Source organism: Pteropus alecto, unplaced genomic scaffold (genome assembly GCF_000325575.1).
Source record: "Pteropus alecto unplaced genomic scaffold, ASM32557v1 scaffold214, whole genome shotgun sequence".
Lineage (NCBI taxonomy): Eukaryota > Metazoa > Chordata > Mammalia > Chiroptera > Pteropodidae > Pteropus > Pteropus alecto.
Genome location: NW_006435787.1, coordinates 961,930 through 979,045, shown reverse-complemented (window position 1 = coordinate 979,045; position 17,116 = coordinate 961,930). Strand labels below are relative to the sequence as shown.

The following is a 17,116-nucleotide window of genomic DNA, read 5'->3' as shown; positions in this document are numbered from 1 at the left end:
TGAGCGTGGAGGTGCGAGCCAGGGCCCCCGTCAGCGTCATCTCCGAGGGCACGCACCTGCTCGTCGCCAGGAGACCCTCGGCCACCGTCGTGCTCCGCGGGTCCCTGTCCTACGACCCGGACAGGCCTAGGGCCACCCTCAGGTGAGCCCCAAGGGACTATGCGCCCCCTCCAAACTGAAGGAGGGGTGGCTTTAGAATTCAGCGGTAATGAAGTTTTACGCACCTCAACTTTTATTAGCCGAATTCATGTTTCACTTAGGATCGAAATACAGGAGAACTTAGAAAAGGGACGGAAACGAGACAGGTCAGTTTACGTGTTGGTGTTTAAAGTGTGGTACGTTTTCCAATATGAGGTTTCAATAGTGTCCAGTCTTCGGGGCCGCTGTAACAGACCGCCCAGACGGGGGCGGGGTCGGGCGAGGTTCGACACAACGGACAGTCACTCGCGTTCTGGGGGCTGCACGTCCAGGGTCGGGCGCCGCAGATGCTGCGTGGTGACGGCGGCGCGTCTTCTCGCCGTGTCCTCCGTGGCGGAAGGGGCAGGCGCTGTCTGTGGCCTCTCGTCCAGGAGCCCCGACCCCACCGCAGGACCTCGCCCCCACAAGGGAGCCACCTCCCAAAGGCCTCCCACGCATCGCGTTGGGAGTTGGGGTCCACACGTGGGTTTGGGGACATGGACATTCGGACATTCGATCCGTAGCAAACGTGTTACTTTGTATTTGAACACTTGCGGGGTAAGATGTTTGGTGTGTGGGAGGCTGGGTTCCGTGTCACAGGCCTCTGCGTGGCTGCGTCCCTGGACGTTGGAGGCCCCTGGCTCAGGCCTTGGCCCTCTCCTCCCACGCCCTCCCTGGGTGGCCTGCCCCAGTGTCCCGACTGGACACTCTGTGCTCTGCCAGGGCGAGCAGGCGTCCCCACGGACACGGGCACGTGCTCCCTCGCAGGCCCCCAGGAAGCCCGTGATGACGCCAAGGTCACCTGCCTGACCAGGGCAGGGCATTCAGACCCCCAACGGCTCGCCCGCAGGTATCACTGGAAGTGTACCCCAGCCAGCAGCCCCGGGCGCCCCTGCTTCAAGGGGCCCTCTCCACGCAGCCTGCACGTGGGCGCGCCCACCCTCTCCTTTGCGGCAGATTCTCTCAGCCGCAGCTACGACCAGTTTCTCGTGACGCTGGTGGTGTCCAGCGAAGGCCGCAACTCTTCAGAGGCGCAGGTGTTCCTGTCCACCCGCCTGGACTCAGCGCTCAGGTACTGCCTGTCCTGAGGTCCCCACCGCGCAGGCGCAGGCGTTTGCCCTGGGCGCCCCGCGCCCCGCTGCTGCTGGGGCCTGCAAGAAACCCACTGTGCACGGGAGATGAGGCTCGGGCGCGGGATCCCTGCGCGCTGACGGCGGGGCCTCTGAGGGGGGCTCCGAGTGGAGGGGGCTCCGAGGGAGGGCTCCCAGTGGGCAGCTCCTAGTGGGGCCACCGAGTGGGGGGCTCCCAATGGGGGGCTCCGAGTAGGAAGCGCCCGTCCGCCATAGCACTTGCTCTGAGACGCATCTGCTCCAGGGCTGGGGGCGGAGGCCAGAAGGAGCCCAGGCCACTTCCGTTTTGTTTATATTTGTACATGTTAAAAGCGAAGACGCGCCAGGATAGGGCTAGAGATATTGGGGCGTGATTTAAATAACGGTACGTAAAATCTTAAGACCCTTTTATTCTAAAAATACAATGCGCTGTGTAAGTCTCACAGGAGAATTACGGAATTTGTTGTCAAATATTCCTTCGCGGGGCCTGAAGTTGGGTGAACGGCGCTGGCCCCGGCGGGGACTATCCCGGCCCGTGTGACTGTGTCCCTGGGAGGTCAGGGCCAGACCAGCCGCTCCTTGCCGTGTCCTCCTCAGCCCCACGCCCCGCCCCACGCATGCAGACTCACGCACACGGCCCGGGACAGGCTGGGGCCAGGCGAGGCCCCTGTGGCACCGCGTGCCATGGCCTCCTGGTCCCCCGTGCTGGGAGACGCCGGTGGGCGGCCACATGAGACGCGAGTGGGGAGAGGGGCTGTCACGGGAAACGCCCGCGCCACCCCGGCTCAGTGGCCCAGGCCCCGGCGACGGAGCGGAGCACCGGGCAGCACGCAGCAGTTCCCGAGCCCCGCGGCCCCGGGACCCACAGTCCCCCTGCGCTTTGAGTGTGGCCGGCAAGGACACTCGGGAGGGGTCGTGGCCGGGCGAGTCCGTGGGGGCCGGGCGGGGAGCAGGCAGGCCCTAGGGCGGCGGCACAGGCTCGGCCACCCATCGGGGCTCGCTCGTGTCGTCGGTGACCGCTGTCTGCCGCTTGACGAAGGCCAGAGGGGCGATCTGAGCATGCCCAGCGCGCGTGGACGCGCCGAAGGGCCGCGCGCCGCGTCCTACAGCCGGCCGCTCGCCCGCAGGTTCGTCCACGTCGCCTGGGTGCGCTTCCGAGCCCTGCCCGTCAACTGGAACGACGAGCTGTCCCTTCGGGCCGCGTGCGCGGACTGCGGCGACACAGCGGGCCTGTCCTACTCCTGGGACCTCTTCGTGGTCAACGCCACGGAAGGCAGCCGCGCGGAAGGTGGGCAGCGTGGCCTCCTTGTGTTGGCTCGATTCTGAGGTCGCTGAAACTTTGCGAAGTGTGACGCATGTGCGGCGGTGTGTCTGGTCCTGCCCACGGTCGAGCATGTCCCCCGCGCTTGGGCCAGCGCGTGCTGATGCCCGCCCCGCCTGGCGGCTGCGTGCGGGCAGCTTCGCGGGTTCAGAAGCGCAGCGAGCTGTTTGAAATGACAGGCGCCGCACCCCTGCGGCCCACGCCCCACACCCCTTCCGGGTCTCCCTTGTCCTCTGGGGCAGCAGCCCGGAGACCCCACAGAGGGGCGGCGGACGCTGGTTCCCGCCCTGGGTCCTCGCCCCCCGCCACCGCCCGAGGCTTCGAGCCGCCTCCAGCAATGTTTCCTCCGTGAAGAGCGTGGCTCGTGCAGCCACAGGCAGTGGGTGCATAAAATAAAGTCTCCCGTGGCCTGTGGGTGCGTCAGCCCCTAGGTTTGGGCCTGGGCAAGAGGGACTTATCACCGGCAATGTTTGTGATGAGGGGCCGCTCTGCACGGCTGACAGAGGGGCCTTTGTTTCTGAGCTGTCTCCGGGGCCGCCTTCCACAGACGCTGGGCCAGCCTCCCAGACGTCCTCCACGACTGGGGCCTCGCGAAGCTCCCACGTGGGGACCCCCGCCCGCTGCCCTCTGCTGGAGGCACGGGAGACGGAGGGCCATTGTGCCGTCTTCACAGGGGGGCCCTCCCACGTTCTTTAGGTGGGCGGGTTTGCCGGGATCGAAGCCTCTGCCCAGTGTGTCACGGAGCCTGGGTCACATCCAGTGTGTCACGGGGCCTGGGTGGCACAGCAGCGGTTACACTTTGCACGGAGCAAACGCCTGTCCCAGCCTGGATGCCCCTCAGCCCTGCTGTCACAGGATCTGACTCTCGGGGTGGAAAGTGAAAGCTCACCTCCTTGAGACGTCGGTTTCTACGTTCCGCCAAATACTCTCTGTGCCGGTCACCTCTGCCCTAACTCTCAGCCCTGGGCTGCAGAATCACTGCACCAGACGCTGACGGGTGGGTGAATGAGGGTGAGGAGAGGCCCCGCGAGGCCAGACGGGGTCTCGAGCCCGCGTGAACGGCCCCTGCCAGTGGGCGCAGGGGGCCTGGGGCAGGCACGTCGCGGGCGAGGTGGCGGGCGAGCTGGTGCCCTGCGTCCATTGTCACTGTCTGCCGTCTGTCACCCTCGGCGTTTGTCGCCTACGTGTGGTCCACAAACCGATGTCAGATTTGCTGAAAGCCGAGTGTGCTTACGTGGCCGGCACACTCCCCAAATCCAAATGGCCCTTTCCCGTCCAGACTCGTAACCCTGCGACATCTCCCTTGCAGTCCCCTTCTGCAGAGCGGTGGGGCTGCTGGGCTCCGCGAGGCTCGGGGCCACGTCGCAGGTGTCAGAGTCCGCTCGGCTGTCCGTGGGCCCAAGCAGCACCAGTCCCCATGACACGCCCACACCGTCCTCCCGCGAGCTGTGGCCACAGAGCCCGGGCTGGCCGGACCGTTCGGCTGCGGGGACAGCCTCCACGGAGTCCATGGTCACCACGCACTGGGTCCCTGCTGCTGGCGTCACTACGGCCCCGGGGGACGCTGCCTGGGACGAAGGGTCCCCGGGGCCCAGCCCTCCTGAGAGGACCCTGCCTTCCGCCGCCCCTGGTAAGCCGCCCGGGCGGTCAGGTGTGAGGTCACCTGCTCGCCTCACGCTGCCCTAGCCCAGTGCTCATGGAGCCCGCTCCCTCCTGTCGGCTGGCGCGTGGCCCAGTCACGGCTGTGACAAGCCTTCCGTGCGCATCGGCCCCGTGACGGCACCTGTCCCCTCAGCGACCGACGCTTCCCTTCCCACTGGTTTTCACGTCGGACAGAAACTGCTTTCGCACCTAACCATTGAGAGCGAAGTCCGTTGTCAGTGATATAAGTGTGGCCCGGCCTCTGCCTTCTCCCTCGCTGTCCCTCCCCGGGACGCCGTGTGACGTGGCCGCGGGCGTCTGGGTGACGCGTGTTCTGTGCCCTGTGCCCTGGGGAAGGCCACTGCACCCCCGCGTGCTGAGCCCCGGGTTCGCGGGTGGGAAGACCCCGTGAGGCCCTCCGACTGCGGGGGAGCTGTGGGGAGAGCCCCGTGGCGGTGTCACGGGACGCGCTCACGTCCACTCTGACAGGGCGGCGCACGTCCTGCGAGAGCAGTGAGAGCCCGTGAGGGGTGTCCGCGGTCGCGCGCGGTGGACACTGCCTCTGGACACTGCCTCCGCGGGGCCCGCGTGTCCGCAGAGCAGAGCTCGCCCGGCCGTGGGGCCACCGGGGCCGCCGCCCGCCGCCCATCGGGAGTCCGTGTGATTCCGGTGTGAAGTGGGATCCTCTGATTCTGTCGTTTCAGTGGATTTCGAAGCCTATTACAGTGACATCGAGGAAGCGGCGCCGTCCGGAGGAAGGTGGCCTGGTGAGTCTGTGTCGTCCCCCTTCCCGGGGCCCTGCCCTGCCCGCCACCCCCTCTTCTGAAACCCAGGTCCACACGCCACTGCCGTGCGGCAGGGCCACCCAGCGCCCCCGAGGCAAAGTGGGCAGTGTACGCTCCTTCGCGTGGCACAGGCTGGCACGGCTGCTCCCTTGTCCCCGGCTCACCGACTGATGCACTCCGGTACCCCTGCCTCAAACACAGAGAGGAGCCCAGGCCTCCGTGGACACTGTCCCTCTCCCACGCTTTGGTCCAAGGGCGTCATCTGCTGAAAACGCCTCCCTCAGCGTCCCCCCCAGTCGTCACCTCGGGGGACGTCAATCTCTGTGGGCTGCGTGTCCCTGTCTGGGAGGACCCTCCACCTGTCCCGTGGCCCCTCCTCCCAGCGGCCCAGTGTGTTACTCGACCTGCTTCAAGCGGGTGGCTCGTCCTACTCATGGGCTCCTTCTGCGTCCGACCCTCCTGCCGAGCTCTTGGAGGAAAGTTTCCGTGACGTGTTTACACTTGTCCCCAGGGCTGTCACAGCACCTGGACACTGGCACTCAATGAGCACGTCGTCGGAGAAATAGCGAATGATCAGGGAGTGATCGATTTATCCGGCGAATGACTAGATAAGCAATGAGTGATGCGTTGGTGCGATGGGCAGGTGATCAGGAGTGATCTATCTAACGGTCAGGGAACGATCAGGGAAACCTGTGTTGTTATGGACGACCAGTGAGCTTGGTTCATGGGATGACTAGGTGACCAGCAAGCAGCTTGTGTGTTCAACAGGCAGTGAGTGGTCAGTGAATGATTTGTCCGCTGAACGAATGGGAGACAATGACCAGCGTGTGGTGTGTTCATGGGATGGACGTCTGGGCGCTTGGTGGGGTCACTCGTCCGGTTCACTGTGCGGGCCTCTGGCCACCCTCTCTGCTGCCTCCACCGCCACGGTCCTTCCCACCTACCGCAGGCGTCTGTGCCGGGGGCTCATCCCCACCCTCAGGGGGTGCTCCAGGGGTCACACCGGATGAGAAGGTGCTGCGTCCAGGACTCTTTCTTCCCAACGGGTGGGCGCCCTTTCCGAGCCCCGACATTGATCCACTTCACTGCGGTTTCCTGGCCTCTCGCAGTCTCAGTGAGCGTCCCCTGAGCAGAGTCCAGCTGTCCCCTCTGGCCTGGACCACGTGGGAGCCGCTGGCCTGTCTCTGCCGCCAGCCGTGCCCCCTCAGTCACGTCACTGCAGAGGGCCAGAGACGGTGCCTTCAGGGCCTCAACCCAGAGCGTCACACCCCGACCTGTCCCCCCACACCCCCCACTCACCTGGGGTTCCCCAGTTCCTCCCACCCCACCGCCCGCTCCTCCCCGTCCTCCCTCCCTGCGGCCACAGCCCTGCCGCCCCAGGCGGCCTCCCCAGGAGCCCCTCTCCCAGGAGCCCTCCCCGCCCCGGTCTCTGAAGCAGCCCCGTCTGCCCCCCCAGGCACGCCCGCTTCCTCCCGCGCGGGGCGCCGGCCTTACGCCGCTGGTGTCCGTGTGTCCGTGTGTGTTTCTCTGACGCGCTCGCCGTAGCCGTCCGGGTAATGTCCTTGTCCCAGTAACTAGCCCTGGGCCCCGTGGCCAGACACACGTGCGCTGAGGGGACGTGGGCGGAGGACGCAGCAGTGACGTGACCGGTGTGCCGGCCTCAGTCCCCTGCTGCCTGCGTGGCCGGCGAAGCCGTTTCAGACCACGGGATCCGGCAGCCGCCTGCGGACGTGGCGTTGCTGCCGACCGCCCTCTAGCGCCGGGACACGGACTCAAGACTCGTAACCGACCCAGGCTCGCTCTGTCTTCCCAGGGACCAGTCTGCGCCTCCCGGGGCCAGGACCCAGTGCCAGGGCTGATGGGAGCCTCGGTGACGGGGACAACCTGGTGGGCCCCGTGCTCCCCACCGCGGGCGCCAGGCCTGGCCTCCTGGTCAACTGGCCCAAGGCCCCGGTGGCCCGTGCTGTTTTCCGGGGCTACACCACGTCCGGTAGGTGCGCCCTGGGCCCGGGACCTCGGCCGCCTCCTGGGGCGTGGGCACCGGCCCCCGAGCTGCCCTGCGCCTTCTCCTTTGCGTGGGGGGTGCGTGGGGGGAGCTTGGGGTCGAGCCACCTTCTGCTGCGTTTGTCCCTCTGTGGACCACGCTGAGGCTCGAGCCTGCCGGGCGCCCTGTTTGCAGGTCAAGGCAGGGAGGCCACTCGGCTGCCACAGGCGCAGGGCACGGGGAACGCGCCGGCTCCTCCGTGCGTACACACTGCTGTGCCTCCCCCGGGCGCGGTCACCCGCAGAGCGAGCACAGCGACGCCGCCCTAGTCACCCGCTCAGCTCGCCGCATCGCCCCTCGCGGTCACTCACTTGCTCGTCCCTGCTGCGAGACCCACGCCCCACACTACCACTAGCTGGTGTCTTGTTCTGTGGTGCTGAGCCGTCCTGCTCCGGGCCCCCGTGTCACACTGGGGTCCCCTCGCCCCGGGCCACCCCCCCGCACTGGGGTCCCCCCGCTCCGGACACGCATTCAGTCAGCCCATGTCCGCTGGGTGGTCACAGTCCCCACCGGTCAGCGCTGTGCACAGCGGCGTCCTGCAGAGACGTACGTGTCGCTCGGAGTACCTCGGCCTCCCGCAGAGTCGCACCGGTCGGCAGCCGCTCCTAGTGCATGAGCGGAGTTCCCCCCACGCACTCTGCTCCGGGGAGTGAGCACCCCGTCTGAGCGGAGTTCCCCCCACGCGCTCTGCTCTGGGGAGTGAGCACCCCGTCTGAGCGGGGTCCCCCCCACGCGCTCTGCTCCGGGGAGTGAGCACCCCGTCTGAGCGGGGTCCCCCCCACGCGCTCTGCTCCGGGGAGTGAGCACCCCGTCTGAGCGGGGTCCCCCCCACGCGCTCTGCTCCGGGGAGTGAGCACCCCGTCTGAGCGGGGTCCCCCCACGCGCTCTGCTCCGGGGAGTGAGCACCCGTCTGACCCGGCCGCTGGCCGGAGCTCGGTGTCGCTGCCGTTGGCAGGGGAGCTGGCGATGGGCTCTGAGCTCTGTGCCGAGGGCGTAACAGACAGGGAGTGGCTTGTCTGGTTGAGGACAAGCCGGTTAACTAGTCCTATTTTACCGTCACTTTGGGACTGAGGGTGGCGCCTATGCTGAGGGTTTGTCTGAACTGCTGTCCTTCGAGCCCACTGATGACCGTGTCCCTGAGGCCCCTTCTTTTCCATAGGGATCACGGGACAGACGGTGACGATAAAGCCGTATTCGCTGAGCCCTGGAGAGACGTATGTCCTGCAAGCCTCTGTGGGTAGGTGGCGCTGCCCGCTGGGCCTGCTGCGGGGACCATGAGGGCTTTAGTTCTAGTGGCAGCTTTTCCTGGAAACTGCGGTCACGTGAGACCCCTCCCCGGGGCTCTCATTGTGGAGGTCCCGCCACCCACCCCCCGCCTCACTGTCACCCCGCATTAGAGGGTCCGAGGAGGCACAGGTGTTCCTGTGCACTTGGCGAGCAGGTGAGTGTTCAGAGCAGGGCTGAGGCAGTCGCCCGTTTCACTCGACCTGGACAGCTGGGTCGCTTGACCGCTCCCCTGCAGACGGCGGGGGCTTCTGCACGTGCTCGGAGGCCAGCGCGAGTGGCTTCTCCCCGGGGGCCCTCGAGCTGGCCCACGTCCCTCTGGCGTTTCCGTGACAGCCTGACGTCCCCCTCTGGGTGACTCCTGGGCACTTTGCCCCATTTCTAGAGGCTTTTAGCTCCATTCGGCCCCGAGGCCGCGTGTCTGTGTGCACAGGCGCAGCTGGTCGGCGTCCACGCTGGGCGCTGGCTGCAGCCGCCACGCACATCCGTCTCGCATCCACGCGGCCGCTCGCGTCACCTGGTGGGCGGGACCCCAGGCGGTTTTTGTCCTCAGGGCTTTTGTCGACATCTTCGTCAAGGCCCCTCCTGACCCTCCCATGATGCTGTGCGTTGAGAAACGGAACTCGGGGTCCTGGCTCCCACACACGCCTTTGGAGACTTGTTCGAAGGACGAGCCGGGAGCCCTTCTCTCGGGGGGGCACAGTCGTGCCAGTGCCAGCCCTCAGCCCACCCTGTGGCAGCGCTGTCCCCAGAGCTCCTGCCTCCCCAGCCCCCCACGGCCCGTCCTCCCCTGTGCCGGTCTCAGGGGCTGCTGCTCCCCGGGGCCTGCCCTCAGCATGACTCAGGCCTCTGCACGCTCAGTGCCTCTTCTCCTGGGGACGCCCCGGCCAGCTCGGAAGCGGCCACCCCGCCCTCTCAGATCTTACTTCTGCTGTAGGACCTGTCGTCCGTACTTGGGGACAGCCTCCGGCACAGCATCCGAGATGCAGCCGTGGCGCCTGCTGTCACGGGGGGGGTCAGCATCATCAAAGCTCTAAGTGACTTAATGTATATCCCACACCTCCGATTTATCTCAAGAAAAAGGCATCAAAGTAAAAAAGTAAAAAACGAAAAAAAACTTGTGCATGAAAATAATCATCGTAAGATGATTCATGATAGCACAAAATGGAAAATGAGATGTTTAACGTTGGGGAGGACAGTCAGGCGTGTTGGACCGTGTCTGTTCACGGCACCGATTCCGAACGCCCTGTGGCAGCAAAAGGACCGTGCTTACAACATTCGTGCCGTCAATAACAGCCAAGCCTCAAACCGCACAGCGCTGCAGACTCCGCTGAGCTGTGCCTGCGAGTCCTGGACCAGCTTTGAGACCATGTAGCGGGGAAGGGGTTTGCTGGGGCGCGCGCCCTCCGGTGTCCCCTGCCAGCAGGTGGGGACCTGGCCCGTCCCACCTGCCCAATCTCCAGGCGGAGCGAGCAGCCGGGGAGCGGTGTTACTGGGCGCTGCGTGGTGCTGGCCCTCGGCGCCAGCCACACCAGGGCCCCGGAGGCCGTGCTCACCCCGGCCACCCCCACCCCAGCTTTCTGACCCCACAGGCCGGGCAGGCCTGAGAACCACGCTGCTGGCCTGGGGCCCCGACCGTGAGACCCACGGAGGCTTGAGCTCTCGCCCACCATCTGTGCCGTGCGCCCCCAACTCCCCCAGGGGCCGTGACCCTGCGTCCTGTTCTCTGCAGCTTCAAACCACAGCTTCCTCGGGAAGGCGCAGCTGTACTTGACCGTCAACCGGGCCCCGCGGGACGTGGCCTGCCAGGTGCAGCCCCACCAGGGCCTCGAGGCACACACCACCTTCGGTGTCTTCTGCACGTCGGGGGCACAGGTGCGATGGCCTTGCCCCTGGCCTCTGTCCTGTCCTCACGCGGTGGACACCCGCTCGTTCCAAGTGCCGCCCCAGCGGCCCCTCCCAGCAGCCACCGCATGCGTCCCCAGGCCACCTCCATCCCGGGCCTCACCGAAGGCCTGGCTCTAAGGCCGAGCGCGTCCCCTGCAAGTCCCCTCCCATCTCCTGTCTGCTGCATCCCCAGCGGGAAGCAGAGGGCAGCCTCGTCCCCTCGACCCCGAGATGGCCCCGGAGGTCCATGCATCTGTGACTGTCGGGAGGTCCCAGGCCCAGAGGGCACACGACCCCAAGGGACAGAGGCAGCTCTTTAGGCGCTGGGGAAGAGGGGGCTGTGGAGGTGGGTGGTCACCCGCCGCGTGCCTCGGGGACACTCAGTGACGCCCGCCCGGTGCCTGTCCGAGGACAAGCCCTCGGCGGTAAGCAGCGGGCGGGTGTGCTGGGCTGGAATTCATCGTGCTGACCACACTGTCCCCCCACACCCCGGAATGGAGTGCAGGACCTTCGCTACGAGTTCAGCTACCAGGCGGGAAGTGCCCCCAAACGCATCCTTTACCGCGGGAGAGACACCCAGCGTTACTTCACGCTGCCGGCCGGCGAGCCCGTGGACGGCTTCCGAGGTAGGCCACGGGCAGCGGGCCGGGGTCGCGGGCAGCGCCGACCTGTGCTTCTAGACCTGGTTCCCAGAACTACGAGGTGTGGAGCCTGTGTGTCCGGAAAGTCACGTTCTTTGTCTCGCGATGCGTCTGACGCGGTTCGGTCCGGGTCCAGCGGCCGCTCTGTGGTGCAGCGAGGAATCAGCCTTCCACGCAAAGTGACGCTCTGAACCTGCAGTCAGGGCGAACGCGAGGCAGTGCCGAAGGGCACCTCGTCCCCCCGAGTCGAACGTCGAGACCAGGCTGTGCCGCGTTCGCTGACGGGCATTTGCGGGCGGACCCGGGAGGGCCGAGCTGGCCCGCGTGGTTTTCAGGACGAGACGGGCTCCGTCCCGTGCACAGCTCTGTCCTCCGACGCTGACCCCGCGTCACACCCGCTTGTGCGGAGCACGTTGGTGACACAGCCATTTAGGGAAGTGTCCCCATCCGCGGGAACCAGAGCAGAGCGGTCTCTGGGCGTGAGGAGCGTTCGCGAACTTCCGCTGGTTCCGACACGGGGGCGGCGAGTCGGGATCTCGTGCCTCCTTGCTGTGGGCGAGTCCGTTCCAGCCGGACGCCCGCTAGTCCGGGCGCCTAGCTCACTCGAATGTCGCCCGTCCGTCCAGCCCAGTTGTTCTGTCCTTCGCGACGCCTGGCCTGAGCCCCGGTCAGAAGCCCTTGCACCTCTGGGTGTGGGTCAGCAGCACCGAGGGGGAGCGCTCGGGGTCTCGGGGCGGGCACGTCCGCTTAGTGCCGTGGCGGGCACCGGGCATGTGGGCGGGGGACGAGGGGTCCCCCTGGCCGGCCTCGGTGAGTTCTTCGAGACGGAAATTGCACCCAGCCTCTGCCTTCTGGAATTTTCCTCAAAATGGATGCTCACCGCACTCCTCTGTGTGGGGCCTGCAACCCGCGCAGAGCTGGGTCTGAACAGGACTCGCATTCGGAGCCTCTCACTGGACCGGTGCCTGCGGGGGCCCCGTCCACGGGGCGCGCCCTGGGCCCTGTTCATGGGGGGGCGCCCTGGGCCCCGTCCGCAGGGGTCTGCAGAGCACAGGACCTGCCGAGGTCCAAGTGGGGGGAGCTTGGGGCAGGGCCTTGGCTCGTGTCATCCACAGGAGTCCCCACCACGCACCTGGGCCCGCATCGCGGAGGGCACCCCGAGTCCCAGAAAGCCATTTCCTGCCCCCCTGCCCCCCTCCTCATGCAGACTCCCCTCCCTCGCTCTCCTCCGGGCCTGTCGCATTCCGTCCTTCACCCGGAACCACTTAGAATCTCACCCGACCCCTGACGCTCCGTCTCAGGCTTCATGTTTTACTCTCCGGCTTCGGTCACTTCCCATGGCCCCGGGTGGCCTGTCCCAGCCCTGCTGGTGACTCAGCACGGCCGTCTCCAGAGCAGGCCGGGGAAGGGGAGGCTGAGGCAGGTGCCATCCTCCCTCCACAGGCACGGGTGCAGGTGACTGAGCGGGCCTCTGGCTCGTGCTGGGCGCCGGGCGGCCCCACCCTCAAGGGCTCCCGCCGAGGCTGGGGCTCTCACCGCCCCGTCTTGTTTGGGTTCACGCGGGAACGCGGGGGTCCCCGGGAAGGGAGCGCCTCCTGTTGCAGCCCCCGCCGGCTGCCGGCACGCAGGTTGGCCAGCAGAGTCCAGGCGGCTGGTCTGCTGGTGTCGCAGCCGCCGCCTGCTGGCCAGGCCCAGCCCACCCCGTCCCGACGCCCGCAGAGCAGCCCCACAGCCGGGGCCCCACTGAGCCGCCTCCGCCTGTTGCTTCCCTTGCAGTCCTGGTGTCCATCCGGGTGGCAGACGGCGAGGGCGCCCAGGGGCGGCCGTGCGTGGTGGCCGTGACGGTGCTTCCACGTTTCCATGGGCACCACTGCCCCGGCGAGGACCTGTGAGTACAGCCACACAGCACCCCGACCCGCCGCGGACCCCCAGGGCGACCCGGACGCCCCCCCGCTCCCCGCCCCCCCTTGTGGTCGTGCCCCGGTCCCTGAGCTCTTCGCTGAGCTGTCACTCACACACCGCGTCGCTCGCCCTCCTCGCGGGCTCGGCCCTGGATCCTGGGGCACCCGGAGCTGCACCCCCGTCCGCAGTGTGCCACCCTCCCTGGGAACCTGCCCTCGGGCAGCCCCTGCCCCACCCCGGCCCACCCCGCCGCGGCCCAGTCCCTCCCACAGCTCCGCCTGTTCTGCACACCCGTGTGAGCGGGTGAGGCCCGTGCGTTCCCCCCTTGTGAAGTGTGGATGCCGGCGCCTGTCAGCGCCCACTGCTTGGTGACCTAGCGTCCCCCCCGGCCCGCCGCATCGTGTTACCAGCGGGGGCCAGCCGCGTGGCCTGGCTTTGCCCTCGGCCGCGTGAACGCGCTGTGGGGACGAGGCGTGCGCATCCCCTGCCCTCACAGGGCCTCGGTCTGTCCCCGCCTCCACCACCCGTCCAGCCTCTTCAGTCTCGCCGCCCGGTGCCCAGGGCGCGACACCCCAGGGTGCTGGTTGGCGGCCCCCCCGACGCTGGGGGCGCTGAGCGCCCTTCCTGCCGTGTGTCCTCCGTGGAGAGAGGTCCCCACGCTGTCCACTCCAGGCTGCTTCATTCGTCTTTGTGACGACGCGGGGCGTTTGTCACGTGGGCGGCTGCACGGCCCTGCCAGGCGTGTGACTCGTGCGCGCACCCCCAGCCCGGGGCTTCCGCGCTCCCCTGGAGGTACAGGAGGTTGTAATCCCCCCCTTTTATCGCTCGTGCTTCTGGCACACTGAGAAATTGTCCCCCGCCAAGGTCGCGGAGCTCCGTTCCTGATCTCTCCTGGAGAGCTACGGCCTTAGCTGTCACGCGGAGCCCCGGGGCCCCTCTGAGCTGGTTTCCGCGTGTGGCGGGAGGTGAGGCGCACGTTCGTGGCTTCACAGGTGGCCGCCCAGTGGCTCCGGCTCCACGGCTGGAAAGCTCGCTTTTCTCCCGTTGAACCGGGTCGTCCCTTTGTCAAAAACCAAGTGGCGTAAACGCCGGTGTCTATTTCCGGGCCGGGAAACTTCCAGTGATCAGACGTCTGTCTCCGTCCGGGTCCCGCACGAGGTTCCCGCAGCTTCCTGGCGGATTTGAAGCGGGAAGCAGGGCTCCGCTGCCTGGGTTCTTGTCGCGCTTGCCTTGGTTACGCTGGATCTCCAGCTACCATTCTGCCAATTTCCAACAAAAAAGAGGGAAAACGCCTCCGACAGGACCACACCGGCCGTGCGGGTCGCTCGGGACCCTGCCGTTCGACGGCGTGAAGTCTTCCAATCCGGGAACTGAGATTTTCCGTGATTTAGGTCTTTGATTTCCTTCAGCAGTATTTTATAATTTTTGGTGTATAGCGTTGAACCTTTTTGTTAAATTAATCTAAGTATTTTGTTCTTCTCGATGCTGTTGTGAGGGGAACTGTTTTCTGAAGTTGGGGTGCTTTTATCGCTGGCGTGCCACGTTTGATTGACGTCGTCTATGGGTCTTGCATCCTGCAACCTCGCCGGCCGGCCCGTCGGCTCTGGTGGTCTCGTGGGGCCCCCTGCGAACTGCCGGGTGTGCGGTCACGTGGCCTGCGAGTAGAGAGGGTGTCACTTCTTCCTTTCTAATCCACACACTTTTTCTTCCTTTTTCCTGCGTGGCCGTCCTGGCTGGACCCTCCGGCTCAGAGCTGAGTAGAAGCGGCCGGTGCGGGGGGGCGGGGGGGCGGAGCATCCAGTCGCCCCCGTTCGTGGTAATCAGTCTTAGCGATGGGCCCCGGTGGACGTCCTTTCTCGGCTCGAAGCCGTCTCCTCGCGTTCTCGGACTTCGGGGTGTTGGCATCGGCACAGGTGCTGGATTTTGTCAGCACGTTTGCTCCATCTGTCCAGACGCTCGTGGTCTGTCCTTCCGTGCGCTGATACGGCGTGTTACACTGGTCGATTTCGTACTCAAATTGCTGACCTTCCTGGGGCGACCCCTTGGGCGTAGCGTGTCGGGCGTGTCAGTGTAGGCGCCCGCTCTGCCGTTGGTCTGGGGGCGACCGACCGAGCCGCTTCCTGGAGTGTCGGGGGCCTGCGGCCGCCGTCGCCTGCCTGGATCTCCGTCCGGCTCTGAGCCGCTCGCCGTCATGCGCGTGTGTCCGTGGCGTTCTGTCCGGCTCTTTGTACCCGTTCGGTCCTGACGAGGGGGTCGTAGCGTCCGACGCTGCCCCTCACATCGTCTTAGAGTTTTCTCCGCGCGGACCAAGGCTTCTCGAGTCATAGCTTTCCGCCCCGACGCCCCGGCAAGCGTTTCTGTGACGAATGCCGTCCGCTCTGGGTGGCCTGGCGTGTTGGAGTGACCGAGATGACGCTCCCGTGTCCTTCAGGTACAATTCCACCCTGAGAAACCTGTCCGCGCTCCAGCTGACGGGCAGCCACACGGAAGCGAGGGACTACGTCGCCGTGGTCGCCAGGGTCCTGAGCCGCTGGGCGCAGGAGGACGGAAGCCCCGCGTGTGCATGGTGGTCACCAGTGCGGGACACGCTCATCGCCTCGGTGTGCGGGTTAGCTTTCCATGACCAGGTGCGGGCCAGGGCCGGCCAGCTTCGGTGTCCCAGCGGACAGGGCCTGCGGCCGGGTGGCTCATGACACGGGTGGCTCATGACACGGGTGAGGGAGGACACCGTGCCGGCCGCTGCGTGGCTCTGGTGTCCGGCTGCAGCCTCCCACCGGCTCCGGCATTTCACAAGCAGATGCGGCCGCTCTCCCTGAGACCAGTCCAGGCCGCTCGTCACCGTGCACGGGCTCCTGTGAGCAAACCTGACACGAGCCGCGTCCGGTTCTCGCTCGTGACGGTGGCGCTCCGGCGCTGGTCCTGAGGCCGTGGCCTCCCCGGGGAGGGCCGCCTGCTCCCGTGCGGCCGTCCTTGCCCGCGGCGTGTCCGCGGCTCACCCCGTAGCTGTCTCCAGAGCACGTTCACGCCTAAGAAGACACCAGTTTCGGTGTCTTTGTGACACGTCGTTTGACTGACGTTTTTCCTTCCTCCGCCCCGTCCGTCTCTCTCATCCTTTTCCGACGCGCACTCGGCGCCGTCGCCCTAGTTCCTGTTCCCCGCCGTCGCCTTCCTATAGGGCGAGGGGCGGTGGCCCGTGGGTGCCCAGGGCGGGGCGTGGGGGGGTGGGGAACGCCGGGGACCACGCGATGGTCTCTCCAGAAATGTCGCAGCCCGAGCTCTTCACTCGGAAACGCGGGATCCGCCCGGTTTCCACACGAGCAGACGCAGCCCGCGGCCAACGCCCTCTCCCTTTGTCTCCTCCCGCCCGCCCGCCGCCTGCTCGTCCTGGTCAGGAAGACACGGTGCAGGAAGACAGGGCGGAGACCGTCCTCACCCTGAGGGACCTCATCCGCTTCCCCACTCCGGTGAGTGCCGCAGCCTCCCAGGGCGTTCGCTGCCCTTTGCCTAACGACGAGGGTGGGTCGGCTCCTGAGAAACAGGCCGTGCGTGGGAATCCGTCTTTCGTGAAGAACTCGTCCAAGGGCGTCGCGAGGGACGGCTCCCCGGGCGTAACCGTGTGTGGCCGCGCACACCCGGGGACCGCCCAGCGCTGAGCCGCAGGGTCCGACCCTCCGTCTGCAGCTCCATTTCTTCTCAGAGCTCAGCAGCCTCCCCTCTCCCCCACTCCCCGCTGAAGTCCAGCTGCTCTGCCCTTGGGGACACCAGAACGGAGCCCACACAGTCCAGCACCGCCCGCCGCCTTAACCTCGCCCGGCCTGGTCCCCCAGGGCACCTGCTGGGGGGGTGGTCAGTGGACAAAACCCAGGCGAGAGCGAGACAGGCTGTTGCGCCCCCTTGGGGGCCGTGTGGGGAGCAGGCGGGGGGCTCCGCAGACCACGCAGCACCCTGCTTTTGTGCTCGCTTGGAAACGGTCCACGTGACGGTTCGGGAGGTGGGGGGAGGGTCACCGGGGGTGGCTCGTGTGGCGTCTGGGGAGGCCCGGGCAGACGGAGCGGCCACGGCCGTCGGGAGGAGAGAAGGCTCCGGAAGCAGGGCCCGGTTCGGACGGGGATCCGCGACACGGTGTTTGGGGTTCGGGGCGAGCGGCCCCGTCGCTCAAAGGGCTGTTAGAGACCCGTCAGGTTTCGTCGGCCATGTCGGGGCCAGAGCGGGAGCTGCTCCGTGTGAGGCTGGTCCACACCCCGGCCCGAGTCCGTCCTCTCCAGCCCGAGCCCGCGAGGCCCACCGCCCGGCCGCGGCGGCGGAGGCGGGAGCGTGTGCGTCAT

At 66.9% G+C, this 17,116-nt stretch overlaps 1 protein-coding gene across 1 annotated transcript in view; it reads left to right on the top strand.

Annotated features, from left to right (window-relative positions):
- The window catches only part of PKD1L1 (polycystin 1 like 1, transient receptor potential channel interacting), a 64,692-nt gene that overhangs the window by 7,041 nt on the left and 40,535 nt on the right, over window positions 1–17,116 (top strand). Inside the window, exons 8-19 of the mRNA XM_025046514.1 lie at window positions 5–142; window positions 1,028–1,249; window positions 2,414–2,574; window positions 3,917–4,237; window positions 4,953–5,015; window positions 6,847–7,023; window positions 8,237–8,314; window positions 10,094–10,236; window positions 10,754–10,874; window positions 12,666–12,777; window positions 15,223–15,418; window positions 16,184–16,255. Coding sequence (XP_024902282.1) covers window positions 5–142; window positions 1,028–1,249; window positions 2,414–2,574; window positions 3,917–4,237; window positions 4,953–5,015; window positions 6,847–7,023; window positions 8,237–8,314; window positions 10,094–10,236; window positions 10,754–10,874; window positions 12,666–12,777; window positions 15,223–15,418; window positions 16,184–16,255 — 1,804 coding nt within the window. The remainder of the gene's footprint in view (window positions 1–4; window positions 143–1,027; window positions 1,250–2,413; window positions 2,575–3,916; window positions 4,238–4,952; window positions 5,016–6,846; window positions 7,024–8,236; window positions 8,315–10,093; window positions 10,237–10,753; window positions 10,875–12,665; window positions 12,778–15,222; window positions 15,419–16,183; window positions 16,256–17,116) is intronic.